This window comes from Miscanthus floridulus, chromosome 5 (genome assembly GCF_019320115.1).
Source record: "Miscanthus floridulus cultivar M001 chromosome 5, ASM1932011v1, whole genome shotgun sequence".
NCBI lineage: Eukaryota > Viridiplantae > Streptophyta > Magnoliopsida > Poales > Poaceae > Miscanthus > Miscanthus floridulus.
The window spans coordinates 124,344,658-124,369,221 of NC_089584.1; the positions used below are offsets into that span (position 1 = coordinate 124,344,658).

The window sequence follows — 24,564 nt, forward strand, 5'->3', positions numbered from 1 at the left end:
GTAACAATTAACTCATATTAGGTGGTTTGTACAAGAGTGTTGCCTGAAATCATGTTAAAATTCAGGCACCTGAAAAAATAGATGAATGAAAAAAAGAAAGATGGTAACATCTTAGGCGCCCATATGGAGATGAGCCAAAGCAGAGACCCAAAGCTTTTTGGGAAGAGCGTGAAACTAGAACTTTCTGCTCGCTAGCCAGATGCTTTTCATCAACATTTCTCCTCCACGTGAGACACATAATCCGGTGTGCCATCACCCTCTTGAGGACATCCTAAGTGATACTAATCTAGTGACATAAAAATTAGTGTTTTTTTATGAATCTATATTGATATCTATAACTATATGTTATCTTATATTTCCAATCTCTACTAGCAATCTATCTCGCCATACAAAATGTCCACGTCAGCATCTATTAGCACATCTACTATCTCACCATGCAAAGTATATGCATTAGTATCCACTAGCACATCCAACTAGGACATACCGTTATGTCTTCATTCAAGTTATTCACATTAGCAAACTATATCACTTACTAGCATATATTTAGTTATCCACATCATAATGCTAAAAATCATTTGCTAACATGTATTACGATGTTTATTCGTTCAAATAGGTAAATATAAGCCGTATAATTTCATCTGCAATTCCCATAGGAACGTGCGGGACGTTCTTCCAGTTTAGTTAATTTTGAAATATTTTGACTTAGAAGATCTCTGAAAATTAATTAATTTTGAAACTTTCTTTTAGCAGAGGGAGTATTTATTTCAGTCGCTTAAAAGCGATTCGTCCAACCAATCAAAATCAGACACGCTTCATCTCATAGCTCCAAAGTCCCCGGGCAACCGGTCGTACGAGGATACAACGTGGTAAGCGATCGGTCCCCCATGTTTCTGCCGTTTGACCCATTCCCCCTTTCGTCCTAGCGCATGCGCGCACGCCCCGAGCGGTCAAGCCTCGCTCTCGCTGCCACGTCCCTGCAGCGTAACGCGCGTGGCAGAGGCACACGCACGAAGCAGAGAGCAGAGAGCGAGCCGCCGCGGAGGGCTTCGTTCCGGTGACCGGCCGGTGAGGAGGGTCTGCGTTCGCCGTGCCATGCGCCAAGATGGACGCCATGCCGATCTCCGATGGGCTGCCGGGCAACGTCACGGAGCAGATGCGGAACGCGACGATGCCCAAGGCGTCCAGCACCGTGGTGTGCTACTCGCCCATGATGATCACCACCAACGGCATCTGGCAGGGGTTCAACCCGCTGGAGTTCTCCCTCCCGCTCTTCATCCTCCAGACGGCCATCATCGTCGTCACCACCCGCTTGCTCGTCCTTGTCCTCAGGCCCTTCCGCCAGCCCCGCGTCATCGCTGAGATCCTCGTACGTACTACCTCTGTGTTCTCCTTCGTGCACGTAATGCGCCCGTAGCGACACGAGCTGCTGTGACCATGAATGCATGCATGTATTCATGTCGGTGCACGCAGGCCGGCGTGCTGCTGGGCCCGTCGGTGATGGGGCAGATAGACACCTGGGCGAACATGGTGTTCCCGATGCGCAGCCTGCTCACGCTGGAGACGGTGGCGCACCTCGGCCTCCTCTATTTCCTCTTCTTGGTCGGCCTGGAGATGGACATCGACGTGATCCGGAGGTCGGGCAAGAAGGCGCTGTTCGTCGCCATAGCGGGGATGGCGCTGCCGTTCTGCATGGGCGTCGCCACGTCCTTCATCTTCCGGCACCAGGTGTCGCGGAACGTGCACCAGACGTCCTTCATCCTCTTCCTTGGCGTCGCGCTCTCCGTCACGGCGTTCCCTGTGCTCGCCCGCATCCTTGCCGAGATCAAGCTGCTCGGCACCGACCTCGGCCGCATCGCCATGTCCGCCGCCATCGTCAACGACATGTGCGCGTGGATCCTGCTCGCGATCGCCATCGCCATCTCGGAGGTAGACAGCGCCGCGCTGTCGTCCCTGTGGGTGCTCCTCTCCGGGGTGCTCTTCGTGCTCTTCTGCCTCTACGTCGTGCGCCCCGGCATGTGGTGGCTCATCCGCCGCACCCCCGAGGGCGAGGGCGTCAGCGACATGCAGGTCTCCCTCATCCTCACCGGCGTCATGCTCGCCGGCGTGTGCACCGACGCCATCGGCATACACTCGGTCTTCGGCGCCTTCGTCTACGGGCTGGTCATCCCGACCGGGCCGCTCGGCGTGGTGCTCATCGAGAAGATCGAGGACTTCGTCACCGGCCTGCTCCTGCCGCTCTTCTTCGCCATCAGCGGCCTGCGCACCAACGTCCAGAAGATAAACGACCCCATCACCGTTGGCCTTCTCGTGCTCGTGTTCGTCATGGCCAGCTTTGCCAAGATCATGGGCACCATCATCATCGCCGCGCTCTACACCATGCCGTTCCGCGAGGGCATCGCGCTCGGCTTCCTCATGAACACCAGGGGGCTCGTGGAAATGATAGTGCTCAACATTGGAAGAGACAAAGAGGTTTAATAATAGTGCCTTATTACTGGTGTCACAACAGTCAGTGCGTTGATTATGATTTACGGTGATGAATGTGATTTATATTTTTGTGCGTTGCAGGTGTTGGATGACGAGTCGTTTGCGGTGATGGTGCTGGTGTCGGTGGCCATGACGACACTGGTGACGCCGGTGGTGACCGGCGTGTACCGGCCGTCGCGGCGCCTCGTGGGCTACAAGCGGCGGAACCTGCAGCGCATCCGGCACGACAGCGAGCTCCGTATGCTGACCTGCGTGCACACCACCCGCAACGTGCCGTCCGTGCTCTCGCTGCTCGAGCTCTCGAACCCGAACAAGCGCTCCCCGATCTTCATCTACGCGCTCCACCTCGTGGAGCTCACGGGACGCGCCTCCAACATGCTCGCCGCCGCCGCGGCCTCCTCCGCATCAAAGCAGAGCCGGAGCGGATCGGGATCCTCCCTCCCCCCCGTGACGGAGCACATCTTCAACGCCTTCGAGAACTACGAGAGGCACACTGGTCAGTGCGCACATCACACGATACAATTTGCACCAGCTCTTAATTATATATAAGCTGACGCTGACGCAGAGCATGCTGGCCGTGTGTGACACAGGAGGCGTGTCCATCCAGACGCTGGCGGCGGTGTCGCCGTACCAAAGCATGCACGAGGACGTGTCCGTGCTTGCCGAGGACAAGCACGTCTCGCTCATCGTGATCCCGTTCCACAAGCAGCAGACGGTGGACGGCGGCATGGAGCCCATCAATCCGCACGTCCGCGGCTTCAACGAGAGCCTCCTCTCCACGTCCCCGTGCTCCGTCGCCATCCTCCTCGACCGCGGGCTCAGCGCCGCGGCGGCGCGGATGGCCACCGAGCACCACGTCGCGCTCTTCTTCTTCGGCGGGCCCGACGACCGCGAGGCGCTCGCGTACGCGTGGAGGATGGTCGAGCACCCCGGCGTCGCCCTCACCATCGTGCGGTTCCTCCCGCCGGACTACAGGTCGCGGTCCGTCTCCGGCTCGACCTACCGCCCATCGTCGGTCGACTCGGACTCTCGCGCCATCACCATCAGCACGGAGGGCAAGAGCGAGCAGGAGCAGGACGAGGACTACCTCAACGAGTTCCGGGCGCGCAACCACGGCAACGACGCCATCTCCTACGCCATGCGGATGGTGGCCAACAGCGAGGAGACGGTGGCGGCCATGCGGGGCATGGACAACAACCTGCACGAGCTGTACATCGTGGGCCGGCGCCCCGGCGAGGTCGGGTCGCCGATGACGGCGGCGCTGGAGGAATGGATGGAGAACCCGGAGCTGGGGCCCATCGGGGACATGCTCGTGTCGTCCGACTTCTCCATGTCGGTGTCGGTGCTGGTGGTGCAGCAGTACGTGGTGGCCGCAGCGCCCGCCCCCGTCCCCGCGCCGGCCGCGAGCAGCGACCCCGTGCGCCACTACTTGAGCAACGCCAACCAGCGGCCGTCGGCGGCGTCCGGGGCATACCGGACGAGCGCGGCGTCGGCAGCCAATAGCAGGTGGTCTGGCTCTAGTGGCACCGTAGGCTTCTGAGGGATCATCATGTACTTCCTAGCTTTTTAAGGCAACTAGAAGGATCCCTGCGGGTATTCGAGAAAAATTAAGATAGATTTGGATGTTAACACTGAAAATTTAGAGTACACATATCTATTATATTGGTAATGCAGGTTCATTTATGAACTTTGTGATGTAAGTAAATGACACGGCGACTATAGGAAATAAGTCAACAACAACACGGTTTAACTATATTGACATATATCAAACGGTAATACAATAGGTATATATTTTTTAGATGAACTTGATTTGCGTATGCCAACAATGGTAGATGTATATATTATGTAACCTGCACAAAATCCACGACAATAGATGATGGATGAATATAACAATAGAACGCAAACGCACTAGACTACCACAGGAGATGATAATATGCGGGGACAGCCACATGGAGTCTCTCTCTCTCTGTATATATATATGCCTTGAACGAAGAGGCATAGAGTAAGCAATTAGACCATGATGAGTAATAATCATTGGTCATTGAAATTGGGTGCTTTTGCCTTTATTTGCACGAATTTCTGGAAGTAGTCATTTAGGGCATCTCCTTGATTCTGCTTGTATTGAAATAGGTCCATGAAAGTCGAGGATTCACTTGTAAACCCCTTGAAATTTGCTAAGATCTTGTCACGAAGGTCTTCCCATGAATAGACGGAACTTGGCCTTAGCATTGAATACCAGGGTAGCGCATCGCCTTTAGCTGCGATGACGAAGGACTTGGCTAGCACCGTTTTATTTCCACCAGCGGAAGCTACTGCTGCCTCAAAGCTCACGATGAATTGTCATGGGTCTGATCTTTCATTAAATTTGGGCAAGGTGATGGGTTTGTAGGAGGGGGGCCAGGGTGAGCTCTAGATGCCTTCGGATAGTGGTGATTTGGAATCGATGGTTCTGTGGGTTTGTGGTGAAGCGTAGGGTGTGTCGAAGGTTGGTTGTGCTATGAAACATGGCGGGGGATTGGGTTGGCTTTGGTTTGCTGAGTGGAGTTGGATGGACGTGTTGAAGTTGGATTGCGAAGGCTGCATACTTTGTATTTCGGCCTGTAAGACGGCTAGTTGTTGTCTGATCTTCGCTGCCTGAGCTGATGCTTGGCTGCCCGTTGATTTGCGGCGAAGGCTGCTGCGACCCTATCTCTTTCTTATTGCATGCTCTATAACTGGGCCAGTAGCTGTTGAAGCTCTTGTTCAGGAGTGGGACTTGGAGCTTGCTGCTCCTCGAATGCCGGAGGCTGGTCTTCGACCACGGGTTCTTCTCTATGTTGATCTTCTGGGGCTATAGCGTAAGTGCGGCGGGCACTACGCCTGGGTCGTCCTCTCGTTGAGGGCTCTGAGGGAACCCTACCGGAGGCTGCTCTCTTTCTTGCCATCGTGGGTCTTGCTTGGCGGCCCCACGGTGGGCGCCAATGTTGGAAGACATTGGTTTCCAACAAGTGGGGTTAGAAGGAGATAGCCGAAGCCTTCGCCTGGACAGGTGCCTCGGGCGAAGGCGTGTCAGGTGGAAAGTGGGTCCAGACCAAACTAGGGTTTCATAAATGCATTCAACTACCTTTCTCCTTGTACAAAGTTTGTGTTCCTCTTTTTATAGGGCACTGCATGCTAAGGCTACTCTTTTATAATTTTACACCTTGACGGTTACAGTACATCATCGGAATATTCCTATACTAATACAAACTGCTAAGGGTAATTTGGGTGCCTTCTTCGTTGCCTGCATCCGGGCGCCTTCACCCCGGTTGTCGGAGCCTCCGCACAAGGCGTCGGAGCCTCCGCCTCGGACCGCGTTCGGGTGCCTTCGCCGCATTCTCTGGTCCTTCGTCCTGATCGGCTGATCGAGCGGAGGCTTTCATCTTCTTTTTCTGCACATCACTCATAAAATTCGTTAATCGTTAGCTTTCATTGTTGTTGCGGTCCCTGGCCTCCGTGACTCATAACCGTATCCCAACGGTTATAGATTTAGGTATTTAATCGTTTTGATTCAGGAGGTTGTTTTTATTGTTTGTGTAGTGTATGTATACTGTTGTATTCTATTTTCGATCGGGCAGGTTTATATGGTCAGTGCCATGGGTTCATGTCTGCTTTGTGTGCACTGTGCACTGCCATGTGACTGAACGTGACAAAACTCAAAAGGGAAGCTAACTTTTCTCCGTTTTGAAAGTGATCTTCTCTTATATAAAAAACTCGATAAGCTTCGATCGTAAGCTCATGATTTGATACACTCAAAAATTGATCGGATAGAGATGTGCTCGTACCATTTTGTTTCAGGGAGGAAAAAAATGAGCGATTTAAACACCTGTTGGTGAAACGAGGCCAGGCCGATCAAATGGCCTTCTCCATTGGCGGCCCGTCATCTAATGGGCTATTTTGTTAGGGCTAGGGCCCTTGGAGCCCAACGTCCTTTGCCCATGCCGTTCCTCTCTCTCTCTCTCCGCCTCCAGAAGCCTTCTCTGAGTTTTGTCCGGCTGTGATGCTTAACAGAGGAGTTTTTTTCCCCCTTTCATTATTAGCAAAACCTAGTATCAAAAAATAATATTAGCAAAACCTGAGGAGTTACACTGTTTGATACATTTTTTGTAATCTACTACATGCATTCTTAATGGTCTTACAGTGTTGTTGTGCTTCACGAGCTTTATGTTAATCCTTTATGTCTCGTTTGAATGTTATCGTATTATCTCAATCCACATGTGTTAATCTCACCCCAATCTACCCCAACACATGTGGATTGATGCGAATACGACTACATACAAACAAGGCCTTAATCTGGTCATAGTTTTCTTTGAAAAGGTTTTCCCGCTTTATTTGAAACAAAAAGAAAAAAGTACACAGAAGTGTCACCTTTCTATACAAAGTGTTCGAGGCGCGTCCACGGACATTGCTTAAGTCCAGGCTCTGAAAAACTTGCACCGCTATATGATCAGAATGTAACACTTCTAAAGAAACTAAACTCTCAGACACTTGCATTTTCTGAGGCAGAGCTCTATGTCGTTCCAGACTTTCAGTCCCATTGAGCATCCCGGAGCTTCTATATCCATCTTCCACTTGATTGTCGTTCTCGGTGGTTCACTTGCCTTCTTCCATTTGTCTCTCAGTATGCTCCAAATTTTCTCAATCTTGTTGCTTGTACTGTGGGCATCATCTTCTTAGCATCAGCACCATCCTCACGTCTTGCTAGCAGTCGCCCTGAAGACAAAGTGCATTTCACAGTTTCCAAATACTCCATAAGATTGTGGAACAAACATTATTAGTAAAAGAAATACTTTTCCACATAGCGGGATCTGTACCATCATTGTTGTAATGCGGGATCTGTGCAAAAAAAGTGATGAACATAATCGCTTTCGTTGCAAAGTAAGCAAGTCATATCTTCATCGAATCTCTTTTTAGCTAAGCTGTCCCTAGTATGAAGCTTACCGTTGGTCAAAAGCCACAGGAAAATTTACAAGGGGGGTACAAACTTTCCAAATGGCAGGGGTATAATTGGAAGGATCCCTTTAAAATAGATCATCGATCGAGTAGATTGGACAGAGTAAAGTTGCTTTGATTTATATTCCTTGATCAAGCATTGCAATCATCGTTGAACAAAACAGATTCAGTTATAGCAGGTCAGAAAGTTCTCTTGAAGGATATACGGGGAGGCCAAAATTGTACTGCTAAGCTTGTGCTTCCAAACCAATAATATTCCAAGAATCTAATCTTTGTACCATTTCTATCCTCCATTTAAAATCCATCTTTTGACAAATTTAGCTGCCCAAAGCACCCGTTTTGAAAAGGGAAACTCCACAAGATCCAGTAACATGATACAGAAACCGACTTTTATCTGTCCATTTCGAAGGGCAGCAAATAAAACCACGCTGGCAATCCTAGTGCTTTAGCACTTTTGTTATCGAGCCACACAAGATTAACCCCTATATCACGCTCGCACGTTCCTGGGAATATAGCATTATAAAAACTGACAACAAAAGATCTCACAAACAACACAGTACAAAGCAAAAGTGCTACTTGTCAACTGCAGCTACTGCAGACTGCAGTTCAGAAAAAGGAAAACAATCCCCCCACAAGAGATGCTCTGCTCCTGCCTCCTATCCATCTGTGCGGCGTCACAACTGCAAACTTTCTTGGATCGCAAACCCCTGTCGCATCATTGCCCAGCTCCCCACATGGCCTGTCGAGCTGATCAGCTGATGACCCAGCTGGGGCCAGCAGCAGCAGCAGCAGCCGCGTGTGTGATGCGCAGGGCAGCAACGTGGCCAAGCGCCCTTCGATCACGGACATGCGTGCCAGTAGCATAGCATCACCGATCAGCTGGGGGCACTGTAGCTGCTTCAGTCCTGCGACTACATGGCGATCCTCGCGGCACGGAAGCTACAGTCCCCACTCGCCCCCATTCAAAACGAGGCGGGAACGGGGGAGCAACGCAATGTGCGACCGCTCAGCCAGCGGCGGATGGTCCGTCCTCCGTCCATGCACGCCGCGCTCGGTTCGGTCGCGGAGAGCGACGGTGTCGGGAGCCAGCCGCTGGGGACACGCTGCCTGCCTGGTTGTCAGCGCGGATTGGAGGGCCGGAGGAGCCGGGAGGCAGCTAGCGCTCGCGGGGGGATTGGTCATTGGTGGGCGCTTGATTAGGGCCTCTCAGCTCGCTCGCCCGGCTTGCCACTGCCAGTGCCAGTCTGCCAGACAGAAGGACAGCATGATTAGTGGTGGCGATGATGATGCGATTAAGCCGCTGTGCGTATTAATCCCCGTGTCTCCTCCCAGTCCCCCATATGTCAGCTTCGAGCGATGGGTGGATCCGTGACCTATAATGCGCGGGCGAGAGAGCGACCTCGTGGAGTCTTGCAGCCTCCCCGCCATCATGGTGTCGGCTAGAGTACATGGCTTTGGCTAGCTTGGGCCTTCACTTCATGCATACATATGCCCTGCCCGGGAGGGCGTCTCCTACGCCGCGTTCGTCCTCACTCCTGAGCTTGCAAAAGCTACTAGCTTAGTGGGGCGATGAACGTACTCAGACAAGAGTGATCATAAAAAGGCGGTAGCTAGGCATCTTTCCAACAAGAGGTTAAAAGCCGTAAAGAGTGGACTGGTGTGCTACCGATACTCGAGCAAGGGGTCTACATGCAACGATAATGGCCAGCACGGGGACTTGACTTCGTGCTTAAAAAAAACCAAGCTTGCATTGGTGGGTAGATGTGTCTCCTTAAGTTAAAGCAAACATTTGTTTTAAAGGAGGACGATCTTCGTTAGGGCCAGTGTTGGTATAACGTAGAATCTCCTACAATACAATTAAGAAGACTAAAAGTAAGACTATTTTTTAATGCGACTTTTTTTTTTTGGTCGCTCCTCTCTTCCGGCCTTGCGATACCCCGCGCGATAGAAAAATAAATTGTCATCCCTGCGATCCCCGTCTGCTTTGAAATAAACAAATCGATCACCTGAGGCCACATGCATGGAAGGAAACAATAATCATGCATGAAAGAAAACAATTGGTAAAGATCAAGCAAGACTCCTCCCTTCCGGCCATACGATACCCCGCGCGATAGAAAAAGAAATTGTCATCCCTGCGATCCCCGCCTGCTTTGAAGAAAACAAATCAATCACATGAGGCCACATGCATGGAAGGAAACAATAATCATGAATGGAAGGAAACAATTGGCAAAGATCAAGCAAGACGACTCAATGAGGTTGACTCTTAATTTTAGTGTTTTCAGCATGCAGACCTGAAATTAAAAAGTGACTGCTCCTTGAGAACGTCAGTGGTGCCAAATAAAAGATGTACATGTTATACATGGTGAGACTGGTGAACCTTCTGCAATTTTCTAAACGAATATTCCCATCATTCGTATATATGTCCATTCCCCTGCGTTTTTTCGTACTCCAATTAGCATATAATATGAAAGTATTGTTGTGTTCATCACGACTTCTAGTTGACTACTCTCATTAGCATATACTTTTTCTGCCCTAAAATATAAGTCGTTATGGGATGTGTGCAGGTCAAACTTTCTCAACTTTGACTAGGTTTATAAAAAAATACATGCAACATTTATATCTCCAAATAAGTTTATTATGAAAATATATTCAATGGTCTATGTAATGATACTAATTATGTATTATAAATATTAATATTCTTTTATATATAATTGGTCGAAGTTAAAAAAAAATTGACTTCTCGGAAAGCGAGAATGAATTCTATTTTGGGACAGAGGGAGTATATGAAAGCAGTGTTGAAAATATTTTAACAATCAAGTTCGTCTCTGTCTGATTGGTAAGCTTAGACATCATAATGGCATTAAAAATTTTGACTCTCATGGACACCCTCATGGATCAGTGCAAAGCATATCAATCCTACAGCATACACAAATGGCAACCTTAAAGTTATGATATTTTCAAAGGGTGGACAATAAAGACCATCTTAGACGTTCTAGCATTAGAGTATATACGTGCAGACACATAGGCATGGTGGTGCAAGTGAGCAGCCAGCAGGAGTCAAGAGTTAGGGGGTGTTTGGATCCCAGGACTAAACTTTAATCCCTGTTACATTAAATTTTTAGATATCAATTAGGAGGACTAAACATAAGTTACTTATAAAACTAATTACATAAGTTGTGGCTAATTCGCTTGTCAGCGCCGTGTACATGATGGTATAGAGATGTTGTGGAACTTATTCGTGGATTTGTTGGCGCACGGAAGAAAGGGATATCGAAAATCTCTTCCTGCCGGTATAAAAAATAATCTTAGCCGCATCACGGAAAGATCTACATAGTAGAGTTTGTGAGCCTGCGACGCCATGCTCTCTGTGACTGTGTAAATTTCACGAACTTAGCTTTTTGGATTAAATGTCACTTTAACGTCGGTCATATACTTTTACAGTATTGTTATCTTATCATGCGATCCGTGTGTTTTTGTACAAAAGTTTAGCTGTCCCGTAGCAACACACGGGCACGAACCTATTTACATATATACTCGAACCTGTGTGTACATGATTATATAGAGATGATGTATAATTTATTCATGGATTTATTGGCTCATGAAAGAAATGGATATCGTAGAATTCTTTCTGCCGATATAAAATATTATCTTAGTCGTATCACGAAAAAGTCTATACAGTAGAGTTTGTGAGCCTGCGACGTCGCGCTCTCCGTGACTGTGTTAATTTCACGAACTTTGTTTTTTGAATTAAATGTCACTTTGACGTCGGTATTTAATTTAACAGTATTGTTATCTTATCGTGCGATCCGTGTGTTTTTAGTATAAAAGATTTAGTTGTCCCGTAGCAATGCACGAGCACACTACCTAGTACGAAATCTAAAAGGTGGTGAATGGTTTTTAAGGAGAAAATGATGAATATTCCATGGGGCTACAGTAACTATTTTGAAACCACGTCGTATTTCAAATTTTCAGCTCGCACAGCATAGTACTACTTCGAAAACACAACCCCTGTTGAGATGATGTGTAGGAAGTAAGATTATTCTGGATCGTTCAAAAGAAAAGAAAAGAAAATGGAGGCTCAATTTGAACATTACTCTAATAAATCAGGCAAACTAGATTATGTAAACAATCAGGTAGTATAACGGCGTCTCTGGAAGTGACACTGAAGAAATGGAGATAAATGTTTGTGAAAACTATACCAAGAAAGTTTGTATAGAGCATCTCCAAATTAAAAGTCCCTTAAAATTTATTTGGTAAACCAAATAATTGTTTGTACGATCAATAATCGTCTACCAGAAAAAAAAAATATCCAGATAGCCGTTTGGTATTCCAACTCTCTCTTGCATTAGCCTTGATATGTTGAAATACATGATAGTTAGAGCATAATCATTGGTTTACCAAGTAAATTTTGAGAAGCCTTTTTTCGCACACACATCTTATTACATCATGCACTCCTTATAATCGGACGGATTAGGCCTGAAAACGAGGACAAAATCATTGTGCTTGCTGTGGGCTCGAACAAGTCTCTGCCAACACTGTTGCTCTTCTCAATTGTCGAGCATCCTAGCTACCAACAGAGGAAGACCAGCTAAGCCTGATTGCTCAACCGTTCTATGGGTGGATAGCACATCAATAGACGTCGCGTACCTACTTGTGTTGGCTATAATAATTTGGTAGTCCTCTTCTCTCTTAAAAAAACGCTCCAACGCACAATTATAAAAAAAACAATTTTAGTAATCATGTAGCACTTGACAGTTGTGAAAATTTAATTTTAGTAACCCTTTAGCACTTAGTAAGGGTACTCCCAATATAAGGGATGTCCACTTCACCCACACAGAACAAGCTAATAGATAACTCCTACAACAGTCTAGTTATTTACACGTTCTCTACGAAGGATGATAGGGCGAATAAGTTAGAATAGTTTTATTCAACCCCCCTCCCCCTCTCTCTCTCATCGACTCCCATGTGCACAACACCGATCTCTTCACCCTCCGTTACATGTGTCTCTGTTTCTCATTCGCCAACCAACAACTGACCAATCGTCACCACTGCGTCTACTATACACCTTTAAGCCATGACATTGCCCGCTTCCCCATGCCAGCACAACCCTCTATCTCTTGCTCCTAGCCTAGGTCTGATCACCATCCTCCCTATCCTATCTCTCGATGTATTGCTGCGCATCAATCAAATCCAGAGGTGACGATGTTGCCTTGAAGGTGATGTGTTTGTTGGCTTGTCCCACCAACAACACATCCCTTTTGTCCTCTTCGCTTCTGTTCTACCCGTGTGCATCGCCATTCACCAACCATGCATAGCGTATCTTGAAGCACAAGGACAATGAACCAGATGCCTTTGCTGCTAGACGATGTCATAGCGAAGAGTGAAGGGCCCGCCCCCGTCCTCCCCGACTGATGCATCCTAGTACAACAAGTTGTTGTCTGCTCCCTGAGTGTACATCAGCGTCGAGTGTCGATTGCTCCCTTGTGCGCTCCTCGCTCTCCCTGCTCTACTTCCCAGCATTGACAGATATGAGTTGTGCCCTCCTCCCCTACTAATGGTTGAGATGTGTCGTTCCCTGCACCATGTGACCTCGAGCTCTGACTGCGGAGCAGAAGTACGGAAAAGAGAGAAACAAACAAGTAGCCAATCACATGGATACGGTCTACACAACTTGAAAAGTCACGCTATCGAGACCCTGGCTAGGTCTATCGATAACCTTTTTCTCTCCTATTACTCCTAATTCGTCGTAGGATAAGGCAAAATTTTTTATTTAATTTTTATGTACAACACTTTGCTCGTCCTATGACTAAAGACAAGATGGTGTCCATCACAATCTTGATTGAGAAGGGATGCTCTATGAAGAAGGAAGACAGAGAGGCAGGTTCACTGCTATAGCAGTGTCGTCCACCTTGGACATTTGAACGCCAAGCTACATCCAAGAAGTCGACACCCAAGTTGGGAGCTCTCCTAGAGGAAGAATCCACTCCTAGTTTGCAATTGTTAGCTTTAGTTGTACGTCCCCTAAAGTTAATTTTGTCAGCTTCACCAGTAGTTGAAGTTTGTTACCTATTAGTTCCAACTTAGTTTGTATAGAGTCAAAATTCGAGTTTTTAGGGGCAGCTTCACTAGTATGTCCAGTCATTTAGTTGTGTAGGTGTGTCAGTGGTCGTGTTAATTGTGCCAATCTTATTAGTAGAGTTGTTAGTTGGGTTGTGTTCAACCTAGTTGGGCTCAATTGAGCGAGTAGTTAGTCATGTAGTAGAGTTGTTAGTGGAGTTGAGTGGCTAGGTTTTTTTCTGCTAAAAAAATATAGCAAAGCTTTTGCTATCTTTTCGAAAAAAAATTCTTCACCTCATATGAAGTTGACGTATATAGAGTTGACATATGCCTCGTTGTGGGTGTCCTAAGACGCTACGGTATATGAACATAGAAAGAAATGAACTACCACTTCATTTCAAAATAGGCTCATCCTAGGCACATAATAATATAAAGTAGTGTCATGTAGAAAAAAGGATCAAATGCAAAATACGATATCCCAATCGTGAGGCCAACAATGAAGGACGGTACAATACAAAACATAAGAACTCCAAGTTCATCCGCTGCATACACGTCAGATCCATCTGGGTCTTGCTATCCTTGTAGAAAAATCTTAACATTAGGGTCAATAATTAATAGTTCCATATACCACGGGGAATGAAATTACATGGTTGGCATTTAACATAGAGCAATTATAAATTATAATGATACCATCATCGCGTCAAAGGAAAGAGAAATAATCACGCTTATATCATCTAGCAGGGAGTAATCAGTCGCGGTATGTGAACCACATGCTCTGGTGGAGCTAGAGCCAGCAGGTGTAGAGGAAGATATCCTAGAATACTGTCTGAAGAAATATAATTGCGGAAATCTAGTCCCGCTCTGGACGTGGTCTTGTTGACTGAAAACAATAATTTAATTTCTGAGTTTAATTTGCACTATATGCATGATCAAACAAACAGTCGTCCTCCGGCCATCCTCCAATCACCTCAGCTCCAACTGTAGTTAGTGGCGCTGGACGTGTTCTGATCACGTAAGCTTAGCGTTTGTTTGCACCTTCTACCAACCTAATGACAAAAAGGGTATCTAATAATTTTTAAGACAATGAAGCCTAACCAAGCTACTTAAGCCAACCAATGGCGTACGTGCAGGTGGATCTATCCGAACTTAGCTGAAAACATTCTTTATTACTAGTTCCCACGTAGTAATATTTGTAGGCTAGCTGCACCCGCGACGACGACGTCTCGAATGCAGCCGAAGAAATGGTCGATACTCCTCATCCTTAAACCTTAATCATACCACTCAATGAACATTTGCAATAAAATTTAGCCGACCTAGGTTACTATACTGCGTAGCAGGGGACCAGCTTCTACCCGCCCAAAGCTTGGCCTGCCGCCGCGTGTCGTCCAGGTCCAGCCCGCCGGCCCTATCCCGTCCAATCAATTTCTTTAATTAGCCATTTCTACTACGGCGCAACCGCAATCTGCCGGGCATAATGAATACTTTGCGTCCAAGTCGAGCCGGTAACGCGTCCACGTTCCGCGCGTAATCGCATGCATTATCTCCCGAGGTAAACTGCAAACCACCGGAAAAACAACTCCTCATGAGCTCATCCACATAATCCACCACATTTAGCACGCCGGAAACGTTTCGCGTTGGCTAGCTAGGTACAAATTTCGGTTTGTTCCGAGCTCGATCCAACTGTTTCGAATTGATATGCTCGCGTCCGACGTCCACAGGGAAAAAACTATATAATCTTTTTGATGTCTCGTCGTTTTAAAACTGCACTGTTGCTCGTGGCCTACCGAGATTATACATGGATCTGCAACAGGACGCGGAACACATGCATGCGTTGCACCGGCCGGCTCTGCTTTGGCTAAAGCGCGCTACCACATAATTCGGCCGGAGTCCGTTATGAGCTACGCTTCACCGGCATCCCATGTCGTCACCGTGCCCCACACACGTTAGGGGCAACATGGCTTTGTTTGTTCGCTTGCCCCTGTATATATACAGACCTCTCCCACCGGCCACCTCCCCTACCAGCCTCAAAGCGAGCAGCCAACAAGACCTAGCTGCCTACTAGCTAGCTAGCTAAGCCTGACTGCTACTCAGCAACCACCTGGGAGTCGAGCTCGCTAGCTCCAGCGCCGATCCCTAGCTCCGTCCTGATCGATCCAGCAGCCACCGATCGACGACGCATGGCGAAGGTCCACCCCAACGTGCTGCCGTCGTCGCCGGCTGAGAGAGCCGCCGCCGCAGCGGCTGGGCCGCCGTCTGCGGGCAGCGTCAGCGAGGAGGAGGCGACGTCGCTGACGGTGTGGCGCAAGTCGCTGCTGTTCAACTGCAGGGGGTACACGGTGTTCGACGCCAGGGGCGACCTCGCCTACCGCGTCGACAGCTACGACGCCGAGGCCGAGGTCGTGCTCATGGACCCCGCCGGCCGCCCGGCCTTCACGCTGCGCCGCAAGCGCCTCAGCCTGTCCGGCGAGCAGTGGCTCATCTACACGGGCGAGGAGACGCGGCGGCCCGTCTACGCCGTCAAGCGCGGCGGCGGCAAGTCGATGGCGCGCGTCACGCCGTGCGCCGGGGCCGTGGCCTCGTACGAGGTGGAGGGGTCCTACGCGCGCCGCCGCTGCGTGGTGTACGACGCCGAGCGCCGGGCCGTCGCGGAGGTGCAGCCCAAGGAGGCGGTCGGCACGGATGTGTTCCGCCTGCTGGTGCAGCCGGGGGTCAACGTGTCGCTCGCCATGGCCGTGGTGGTGGCGCTCGACCAGTTGTTTGGGAGGCCGTCGCTCCTCAGGAGCTGGTCCTACTCGCCATAGATTTATGTGTTCTTTGTTCAATTCAATCTAGATAGATTTTTGCCCCTGGACTTGGGGTTGTACGTGAATGAATTATCACTGGAGATGCCGATAATTCGATCTGCCTGGCATCGTGGCTCGTGGGCATGGGAGCAATTTCTGTTCTTGCGCGCTTGCCCCCAAACACCCTGGTCGGGCCAATTGAGTTTTTTTTATTCTCTCTCCCTTCTCTCTGAGTGCGTCCAATGAAATCCCTCTCGATTCTCTTTGGTTGGCACCGATCCAACAAAAGCCATGAATCCTGTAAAGAGGGATGGAGATGTAAATACCTCGAGAAACTGAAAAAAAAGAGGAGTACTAGATAATTTGTTTTTGTTATTATATACTACTACTATCCGATTTCTGAACATGAAATATTGTCATTTGTGTACTTCTACTAATGTATTCTTTGATCCTCGCGTGATTTGCGTCTTGGTCCACTCGAGTGCTATTTTTCGCACGTCTGACTTGTCTCCGTCAACCGCGACTCAAAATACAAGATCTATTTATCATTTGGGTACAAGCAAAGAGTTCATTATCTATTTTTTTTTTGTCTTCTCCAACAACAAGACCCAAAAGACAACAATTTCTGTAAATGGATCTTCAGGAGAGATGATACTCAGATTTGGGTTATGCATCTCCTAGCACCTAAAATGGGTCTTTCACATAGGTACTCTGTTGGAGGTTATAGATATTGTGTTGAAGACACATTTTGGGTTTGGGTTTGACAATGGGTGTCCTGTTGGAGAGAACTGTCGAAGCCAAAGGCAACACTGACAGCTTCCTGCGTCGTCTTCTACTCTGGCAATAAACACGGGCACGACGAATCTCATGCTTGGAGCGACGATTTTGTTCGCTTTTGCATGTGGGTTGGCCAGAGAGGACAATCGAGTCGCTCACGGCACACCTGGTCCTGCAGGCCTAGACTTCCGGTGGAAGTTCAGAGCTGCAAGAGGCAGGCACACTACTACAGATAGGCTTTATAGGGGCGGCTCATGGGTATTTGTAGGGGTGGTTTGGCCAGCCGTCCCTACCAAAGCGTGGCTACAAATCGTTAATTTATAGGGACGGTTTTCAGACCGTCCCTACAAATCAATTTGTAGGGGCCGCCTCTATAAAATCGATTTATAGGGGCGGCTGTAGTACCAGCCGCCCCTATAATACCTGTTTGTAGGGGCGGTTCAGTATAGAACCGCCCCTACAATATATTTTTCCGCTAAAAAAAATTCAAATTCGACCAGAACATATATATATGCATGTATAATTCAAATATGATCAGAACATATACAATTCAAATCTGACCACAAGCACAAGAGTATTATATAAACTACAATTACAAGTCCAATTCATAAGAATATATAAAATTCATTATTAAATAGACATAATTCACAAGTCTAATTCGTTCCACTTCTCCCTCCCCTCTCTCTAGCACACGGTGTATTGGGTGAACGGGGCTATAGCGCTCGGCGTAGGTGTCCCACAAGGTAAGACCAATGTCAATTTCATACATATTGTTATCAACGGCCTAGAGCTGGCCTTTCAGTCTTACGAAGGTGTTGGTACTGAGGATTTCTACCTAAGTCAGAATCTCGGTCATGGTAGATGTCTTTGACGTGTATAATCTGGTCCAATATGAAGTTGCAAAAGTCGCCGACGAGCTCCAAGAGTTGGTCATCCTTTTATGGGTCTCTTTTCATTTCTTTCTCTTCTTTCCACTACAAGAGAACAAGTTTCGGTTTAGTATTTCATACCATGTGTAAAGTTTTTATATTACGAGTGAAGAGGTTTAAACTTACCCTTAAGGGGTGTCTCCTATAGGCACCGGTGTTACTCATCATAGAATATACATAGTATCCACAATGTACACTCCCAGGCTTCTACTTAGGGCACTGTGTGTTTTGTATATGGAAATGTTAAGTAATGCTTTTGATAGCCATATAATGGAGTACTGAAGTAAGTTACACTTACCGCACATAGTGTTTTTATAGCCAGCCTTTCCTTCCTTACTGGATCATGCCTTCAGTGATGTTTATTGACATAGAACCTAAATGCCCTATTCGAATTATTTTAGCAAATATAACTTGTTAGTATCCAAAAGTAAACGTTACAAGTATGTATACAAACATATAAGCTAATGAGGATTGTCGATATGTATATGTCTTGATAATCGATATGAAGTCTTTGTATGTCATCGGGTCCCTATCTATTGAATCAAAGACCCATGCCATGCTCCTCCCGACATCGACGTCTATACAAATCTAGTGGTTCCTGCATGGATTTAATGATAGAACTAGATAAGCTCTTTTGCATCGAATAAAATATATCGAACAAAGCTTTAAGTATAGAATTGAACTTACTCGAAGTTGTATGGTAGCCATATAGTAGAGTGTTGTTGGAGATTTTTAAAAGCCAGGGCAATGTATGCCGAAACCTTAAGGTATTCTTGCCTTAGTTTCTTCGCATGGATGCCCTCTTTCTCCCGAAGGGTCTTTCCAGCAGCTAGATCTTTGTCATCCAGTTTCCACTGTCTAGGGTAATTAAAATTTGTTTGTGCTATAGTTTGAGGGTCTATATACCTGACTTTCACACTTGGCATTGTTTTACAATGTGCACTTGCATTCTACAAATCACGATGTGGGTTAGTTACAATAAAATCCAAAGATTACATTCATATCATATCGGGAGGACAAGGACTTATAGGCACCACGTGCGAATTAGATTCATTTCCATTGCTCCGAGGTGAAAGCATGTCTGCATGTCATTAAAGTCAAAGATAATTTTCCCGGCTAGGCTTCCAAATATGCCGGTGGGGAAGCATGCTTGTACGAGGTCTATGCTCGTTAGGAGAACACGCAAGTACTAATTATGGAACCTTCTCATTCTAAGTGGTAGGCGCTGGATGTCCTGGTTTGGTAGGAAGGGCTTGCCTCTTTCATATGTTTTCAGGCAATCCTTTGACCATTTGATGGCATCAACATTTAGATATTGCTTTGCTGTTTGGTAGAGTTTGCTAGTGATGACCTCCTCAGAAGCCCGTGATAGGACTTTTTAACTTGGTTCTCAAGCTTGAACTGGTCATGGGAATACCACTTGTGCACCGATGAGACGTCTTTCATCAGAACATAAATTGGTCTTATGGTGATTGGATGCTTCTTTCGAAGTTCTCATTCAGACATGTCCTCATTTTCTTGTGCATCACCTTCTTCAGGAGGCACTCGTTGTTCATGTATCGGATGTGCTTGTTGAGAAGACAGTGGCATCTCATCATGCACTTGCTCGGTATGAGCTGGAGAAGGTTGTGGCTTATTAGGCACATGCTCGCTAGGAGGTGGGGAAGAATGTGGAATCTTAGGAATGTGGTGGTCACGAGACGGTGAAAATATCTCCCCATCCTCAACAACTCGCTCTAAATTTGAGAGAGAAGGAGGCGGTGAAGAAGCAGACAATATAATGTCCCATTTGTGCCAGAGGATGAACTGCCCCATTACGTCTCCGAGTAACACCAGCCCCTCGGGAGTTGCGTAGTCTATCCTCTACTGCATGAACTTGGGCTTCACGGTATGCACCTTGACCCTAGTGTAGTCCGGTGGTATTTTATTATTGTGGTGTAAGCCACTGGGAGGATGTGCCACACCCATTGCCACCTCCATCATAATGTTTTCTCGGTCGCTGAGAAACACCAAGGTGCAACTAGTTGGTTCCCGTATGCGATCGACAAGGGTTGTGGCTGTAGTGGAACCTTGGCTGCTAGGAACTTTCAGAGGGCTACCAACTAATGTCAGTTCTCCCAGTGGCGTCATTAATATTTGTGGCTCTATAGATAGTCCTTGCTCCTACAGCGCCTTCGCAACTAGAGCCTTCACTTGGAGCTCAAAATTAGCCTCCCGGTCTATGCCATGTTTCTTGTACATGTGCCAGTCCTCTTTAAATCCGTGCTTCCAGGTCGTCCTTTTCCTTAGCCCCCTGGTGCGGCCTGTGTGCTCGTTGTTTCCCAAGCCAAGGCTAAGCTCGTCCCTCTCTCTGGAAGGATTGAATGAGCCCTTCTCCTTGTCTTCAGCATATTTTAGTATCCTTGATACCGCCTCTTGGGTCTTTGACTTATCAAACTTAATATTACCACCGGATGATTCTATACTCCTCGCATATATCCAATTCTTTGAGTGTACCTTTAAATTCTTCACATCGATATTCCCAGCAGTTGTGGCCTCTTCGTCCATCTTTCTAAACTGCTCTTCCTTGGCATAGTAGCCACCGAGGCCTAGATGATGGTGGTGTTTGTTCCTCTTCGCCAGCTCGGTGTTACGGGCACTGAGCTCCAATGCCTCCAGTGAAGTCTACTGAGCCATGAGCTCCTCCCATTGACTAGGAGTTATGTTGTTGAACTCATTGAAAGGAGTTAACCCCTTTTGGATATACTTCTTGTTGAGCTCTGACCTCTAACATCGGAATGACTCTCCCATGATCTTGAAAGCATTTTTTACCAGTTCTTGCTTACCCTCCGAAAATCTAAAATTGAGCTTTAGCTGCTTATCCCATAGTTCATCCTTTTTCTTCTCTAGAACCTCTTTCTAGTTAGGGATTGCTGGGTTCAATTTATCTCTTACTAGGGCCTCGATCGCATTACAGAATCGTCCTCTGAATTCCTTCAGCTCAAGGATCTCCTCTGCTGGCCCGACCTCCGTTATCACATAGCATGCCTTATCTAGATATTGGTTTGTTTTTCTATCCCCTCATTTCCACTTTGGCTTGGTAGTTGTGTTCATGGTTGTGTCTTGAGGTTGTGGAGCAGAGGCCTCAATGTCCGTCTCTATGGCTGTTGCCTTTGCTCTTCTTTCCTCTACTCCGTCTTGTCCGGTGAGATATCACAGACATCGACGTCGTCTTTTCTGAGTTTTAGGAGGGACCTGTATATATGACAGGTCAAAGTGTTAGCAGAGGTAACACAGCAAAAGCTTTAGCAAAATTTACAAGCTAAGGCTTTATCCCTACCTCCTCGTTTGGGTCAAAATCTTTGTCCAAATCTTCCTCCGTTGGCCTCCTTCTGGCTTCACGTGGGAAAGGATCCTCGGGACTTACATATCCCTATTCTAAGTCATCATCATCATCCTCTTCTTCTTTGCCTTCAGCAGTCTCTCCTGCTCTTCCTTCTGCTCCCCCATCCTCCTTGTCACACTGCTCCTGAGTAAGCATCACTTCTAGATCCTTTTCTAACTCGTTATTGAATTGCTTCTGAGTAAGCTAGTCCTCTAGTGCTTGCTCCTCATAGATTGGCTGCTCATTATGCTCGGGGCATCGGGTTGCACTGTCTGGTGTCCGTGACATTATTTCGCACTTTGTTCTAATAGATGCAAGAAAGTGTGCTTTAGGTATGTGAGAAGGTATAAGAGATCAAAAAGGTCTATAAACCAAAGTAGTCTTATAAAACAATAATATATCAAAAAATGAGCTGTAGCAGTAATAGAGGCCTCAGAAACATGTCACTCATCATTTGATCACAAACTTGGAGCATCAAGGCATCATAACATAGAATAGAGGAGAAGGTAATGTAGGGGTGGCTGGTAATGATGCCAAGTTCCTCATAAGTTCTTGATCATCAACTCATATTCCATATAATGTATGGACTTAGACAATTTCATCATCGGCAAAACAAAGGAGAGGAGAGGAGAGGGGAGATTTGGCAAAAACAGCAACAGCTGCTTAACAAACATAGAGAGAAAAAGGTATAAAAAAGTAGATGCTGCTTTCCAAACATAGAGGATAGGAAAGGTGGCAAAAAACAACAGCTACTTATAAGTAGGGGGCCATTCGATCATCATGCCAATTTTGGTCCTATTGCTCAACGCCACCGCTATTTTTGTATTCATGACATCCTTTGCAACATGTAATCCTTGCCAGTGTAAAATTTCATGGCAGATCAACACTTCTGCGAAAATAGGATTTTTTTTTCAAAAATAGTACAACAGGGGAAGCCCCCACCCATAGTTTGTTCACAATATTAGTACGTTGTGCCCATTTCAATTCCCCCAGTCGTTGGCTTAGCTTAATAGCTACCAAGAGAGGCAAGCAGCAGGACTAGAAAAGAGCAGCCTTGTCCTATAAATAAGGATGGCAAGCAGCAGGACTAGAATTCAGATGCAAAATGCCAGGGACCAGAAAAATGTCACTTAATAGCTACCAAGAGAGGTAAGGAATCATTTCACTATGATCTTATCAGAATCGCTGTCATCAAGCCCAGGAGAAGCAATAATCTGCTATCCAAAAAAATAGTAGCATACAAGCATTGAACGGCAATGAGGCAACTTGAGAGGAAACTGATAATTTGATGAATAATGCAAAGAATCTATCCAAAATAATTTTTAGTATTATCAATTCATCACCTCTACACTAGTTGGGACAGTAAGGCTACCAGAATTTGTAACTAAACTAAATAAGTACCTAGTACTAATTAAGCAGCAAATTATTGAACGTCTAGCAGCAGAGATGCAAAAATGAAAATAACACCTACATCATCAAGCCCCAATTTATCGTCTACTCAGGAGCTCTGCAGTAGAGGCATGGTAAGAAAAGGCACAAAGCAGCAAACAAAGCTTGGAAGCAAGTACAGTGGATTAAGTATATGAATTGAGAACTCTGTAGTTAAGAAGGTTTCGATTCAGCTAGTCAGATATGTAATATTTGTTCTATTGAAATATATCTTTAGCAAACTGGAGCAGCATTTCCACCAAGCAAACTTAGAAGATTAAGAACAACCTATGCTGACATGTGATAATCACACATCAATTTATAAGAAGCCATATCATTTTAGCCAACTAAAAGATCAAGAACTACAGGTTTATCTGTGAAATCACATATTCAAGATTATGGTTGTGCTTGGGGTTCATAGATTCAAGACAATGCACTTCGGTTAAAGAAGAGACATTGATCCAAAAAAAGTTAAAGAAGAGACCAATCAGTCTAGTACTAGCAGGAGACATGGCAAATTGCTAGGATAGTAGGCTGCTGTCCCCTCAGACTACAATGGCTTCTACTAGTTAGTAAATCGTTGCTGTTTGATGAAATCAACACACTGCAATGGCTTCAGAAATAAAGAACTGATGAAATGGCTTCAGAATTTGCTGGACTGATTAGTTTGGTCAATAATTTGCTAGGGTGATCAGTTATAGTGATGGGTTATTAGCGGGTAAACATGGAGCAAATTAATAAAGCAAAGCATCTAGGTGTTGCATTGTTTGTTTAACAACAGCATCTGGTGGACAGAAAAGAGGGATATGAGATGTCAGCAAGGGGGATAGGGACAAGTTAGGTCACCGTATCCCAGCATCATCAGCAGGCAATAATTTATTCCTCTTACTAACACAAAAGAAAATAAAGATGTAATCTGACATGCCATCACTCTAAAGCTTGACTAGTGTATGCAGCTGATAGAGTAGCCCCATGCCCCCATACACACTCTAGCTTTGTGGTGAACTGACTTCACAATACTAGAAACGGTACAGCTATATGGTAACTCACTAGCTTTGTGGATGCTTTATCAATTAAAGCTCTGGATTACCAAATCTATACTAAACACAGAAAAGTCACCAATTTTGTTCTAGAAGCTCATCTCATTTTGGAAATTTTCCTATCAAATTATTGTAAATAACACATAGTAATAGCTGCAATAGACCAGGGAACATCTTTCATCAGTCATTAATATGGGATTGAAGACTAGAGCACTAGGAGATTTGCTCACACTAACTACTAGCGCGGCAGCCTGTAAGATCAAGAACCAGACCAACTCATTTTCACAAAGGTAAAAACATTTCACAAAGGTAAAAACAAAAGATAATTTGTGGATGATGAGCACCTTGTAGCTAACATAGTAACCAATGAAGCATTTTACCACTAGTTCAATGAAGCATTTCTCAAGCCAAAAAAGGGTGGTGGTGGTGGTGGAGCAAGAATGGAGGAGAAGGGGATGGAGCCTACCTGTAGGGACGCCGGGGCGCACCGGCACCGGGGCCACCGACGGAGGGAGAGTGCACGGGCACTAGGGCACCAGGGCCGCCTGGAGGAGGGAGCGTGGACACCAGAGCGCATGGGTACCAGAGCCGCCAGGGGAGAGAGCTAGGACACTAGGGTGCACTAGCACCAGGGCCGCTGGCGGAGGGAGCGCGGACATCGGAGCGCATGGTGGTGGAAACCCTAACCGTCGGGGGAACGGCGGCGTGTAGGGCAGGAGATGGACTGGGGG

The 24,564-nt window shown here is 46.6% G+C and overlaps 2 protein-coding genes across 2 annotated transcripts; both read left to right on the forward strand.

Moving 5' to 3' along the window:
- Positions 1 to 929: 929 nt before the first annotated feature.
- On the forward strand, positions 930 to 4,179 carry LOC136453420 (cation/H(+) antiporter 15-like). Its single transcript, XM_066453993.1, has 4 exons — positions 930 to 1,366; positions 1,471 to 2,469; positions 2,566 to 2,980; positions 3,075 to 4,179. Exons 1-4 carry the CDS (start codon positions 1,103 to 1,105, stop codon positions 4,022 to 4,024), a joined length of 2,628 nt encoding a protein of 875 aa, XP_066310090.1. The 5' UTR covers positions 930 to 1,102; the 3' UTR covers positions 4,025 to 4,179.
- Positions 4,180 to 15,543: 11,364 nt separating this feature from the next.
- LOC136453422 (protein LURP-one-related 8-like) lies at positions 15,544 to 16,684 on the forward strand. Its single transcript, XM_066453994.1, has one exon. It carries the CDS (start codon positions 15,690 to 15,692, stop codon positions 16,311 to 16,313), a length of 624 nt encoding a protein of 207 aa, XP_066310091.1. The 5' UTR covers positions 15,544 to 15,689; the 3' UTR covers positions 16,314 to 16,684.
- The last annotated feature ends 7,880 nt before the right edge of the window (positions 16,685 to 24,564 follow it).

Excerpts from the sequence above, each read along its gene's own strand:
- LOC136453420 (XM_066453993.1), top strand. The coding sequence starts at position 1,103 with ATGGACGCCATGCCGATCTCCGATGGGCTGCCGGGCAACGTCACGGAG. Across the intron at positions 2,470-2,565 it reads ACATTGGAAGAGACAAAGAG|GTGTTGGATGACGAGTCGTT; the intron begins GTTTAATAATAG and ends TGTGCGTTGCAG. Across the intron at positions 2,981-3,074 it reads GAACTACGAGAGGCACACTG|GAGGCGTGTCCATCCAGACG; the intron begins GTCAGTGCGCAC and ends TGTGTGACACAG.
- LOC136453422 (XM_066453994.1), top strand. The coding sequence starts at position 15,690 with ATGGCGAAGGTCCACCCCAACGTGCTGCCGTCGTCGCCGGCTGAGAGA.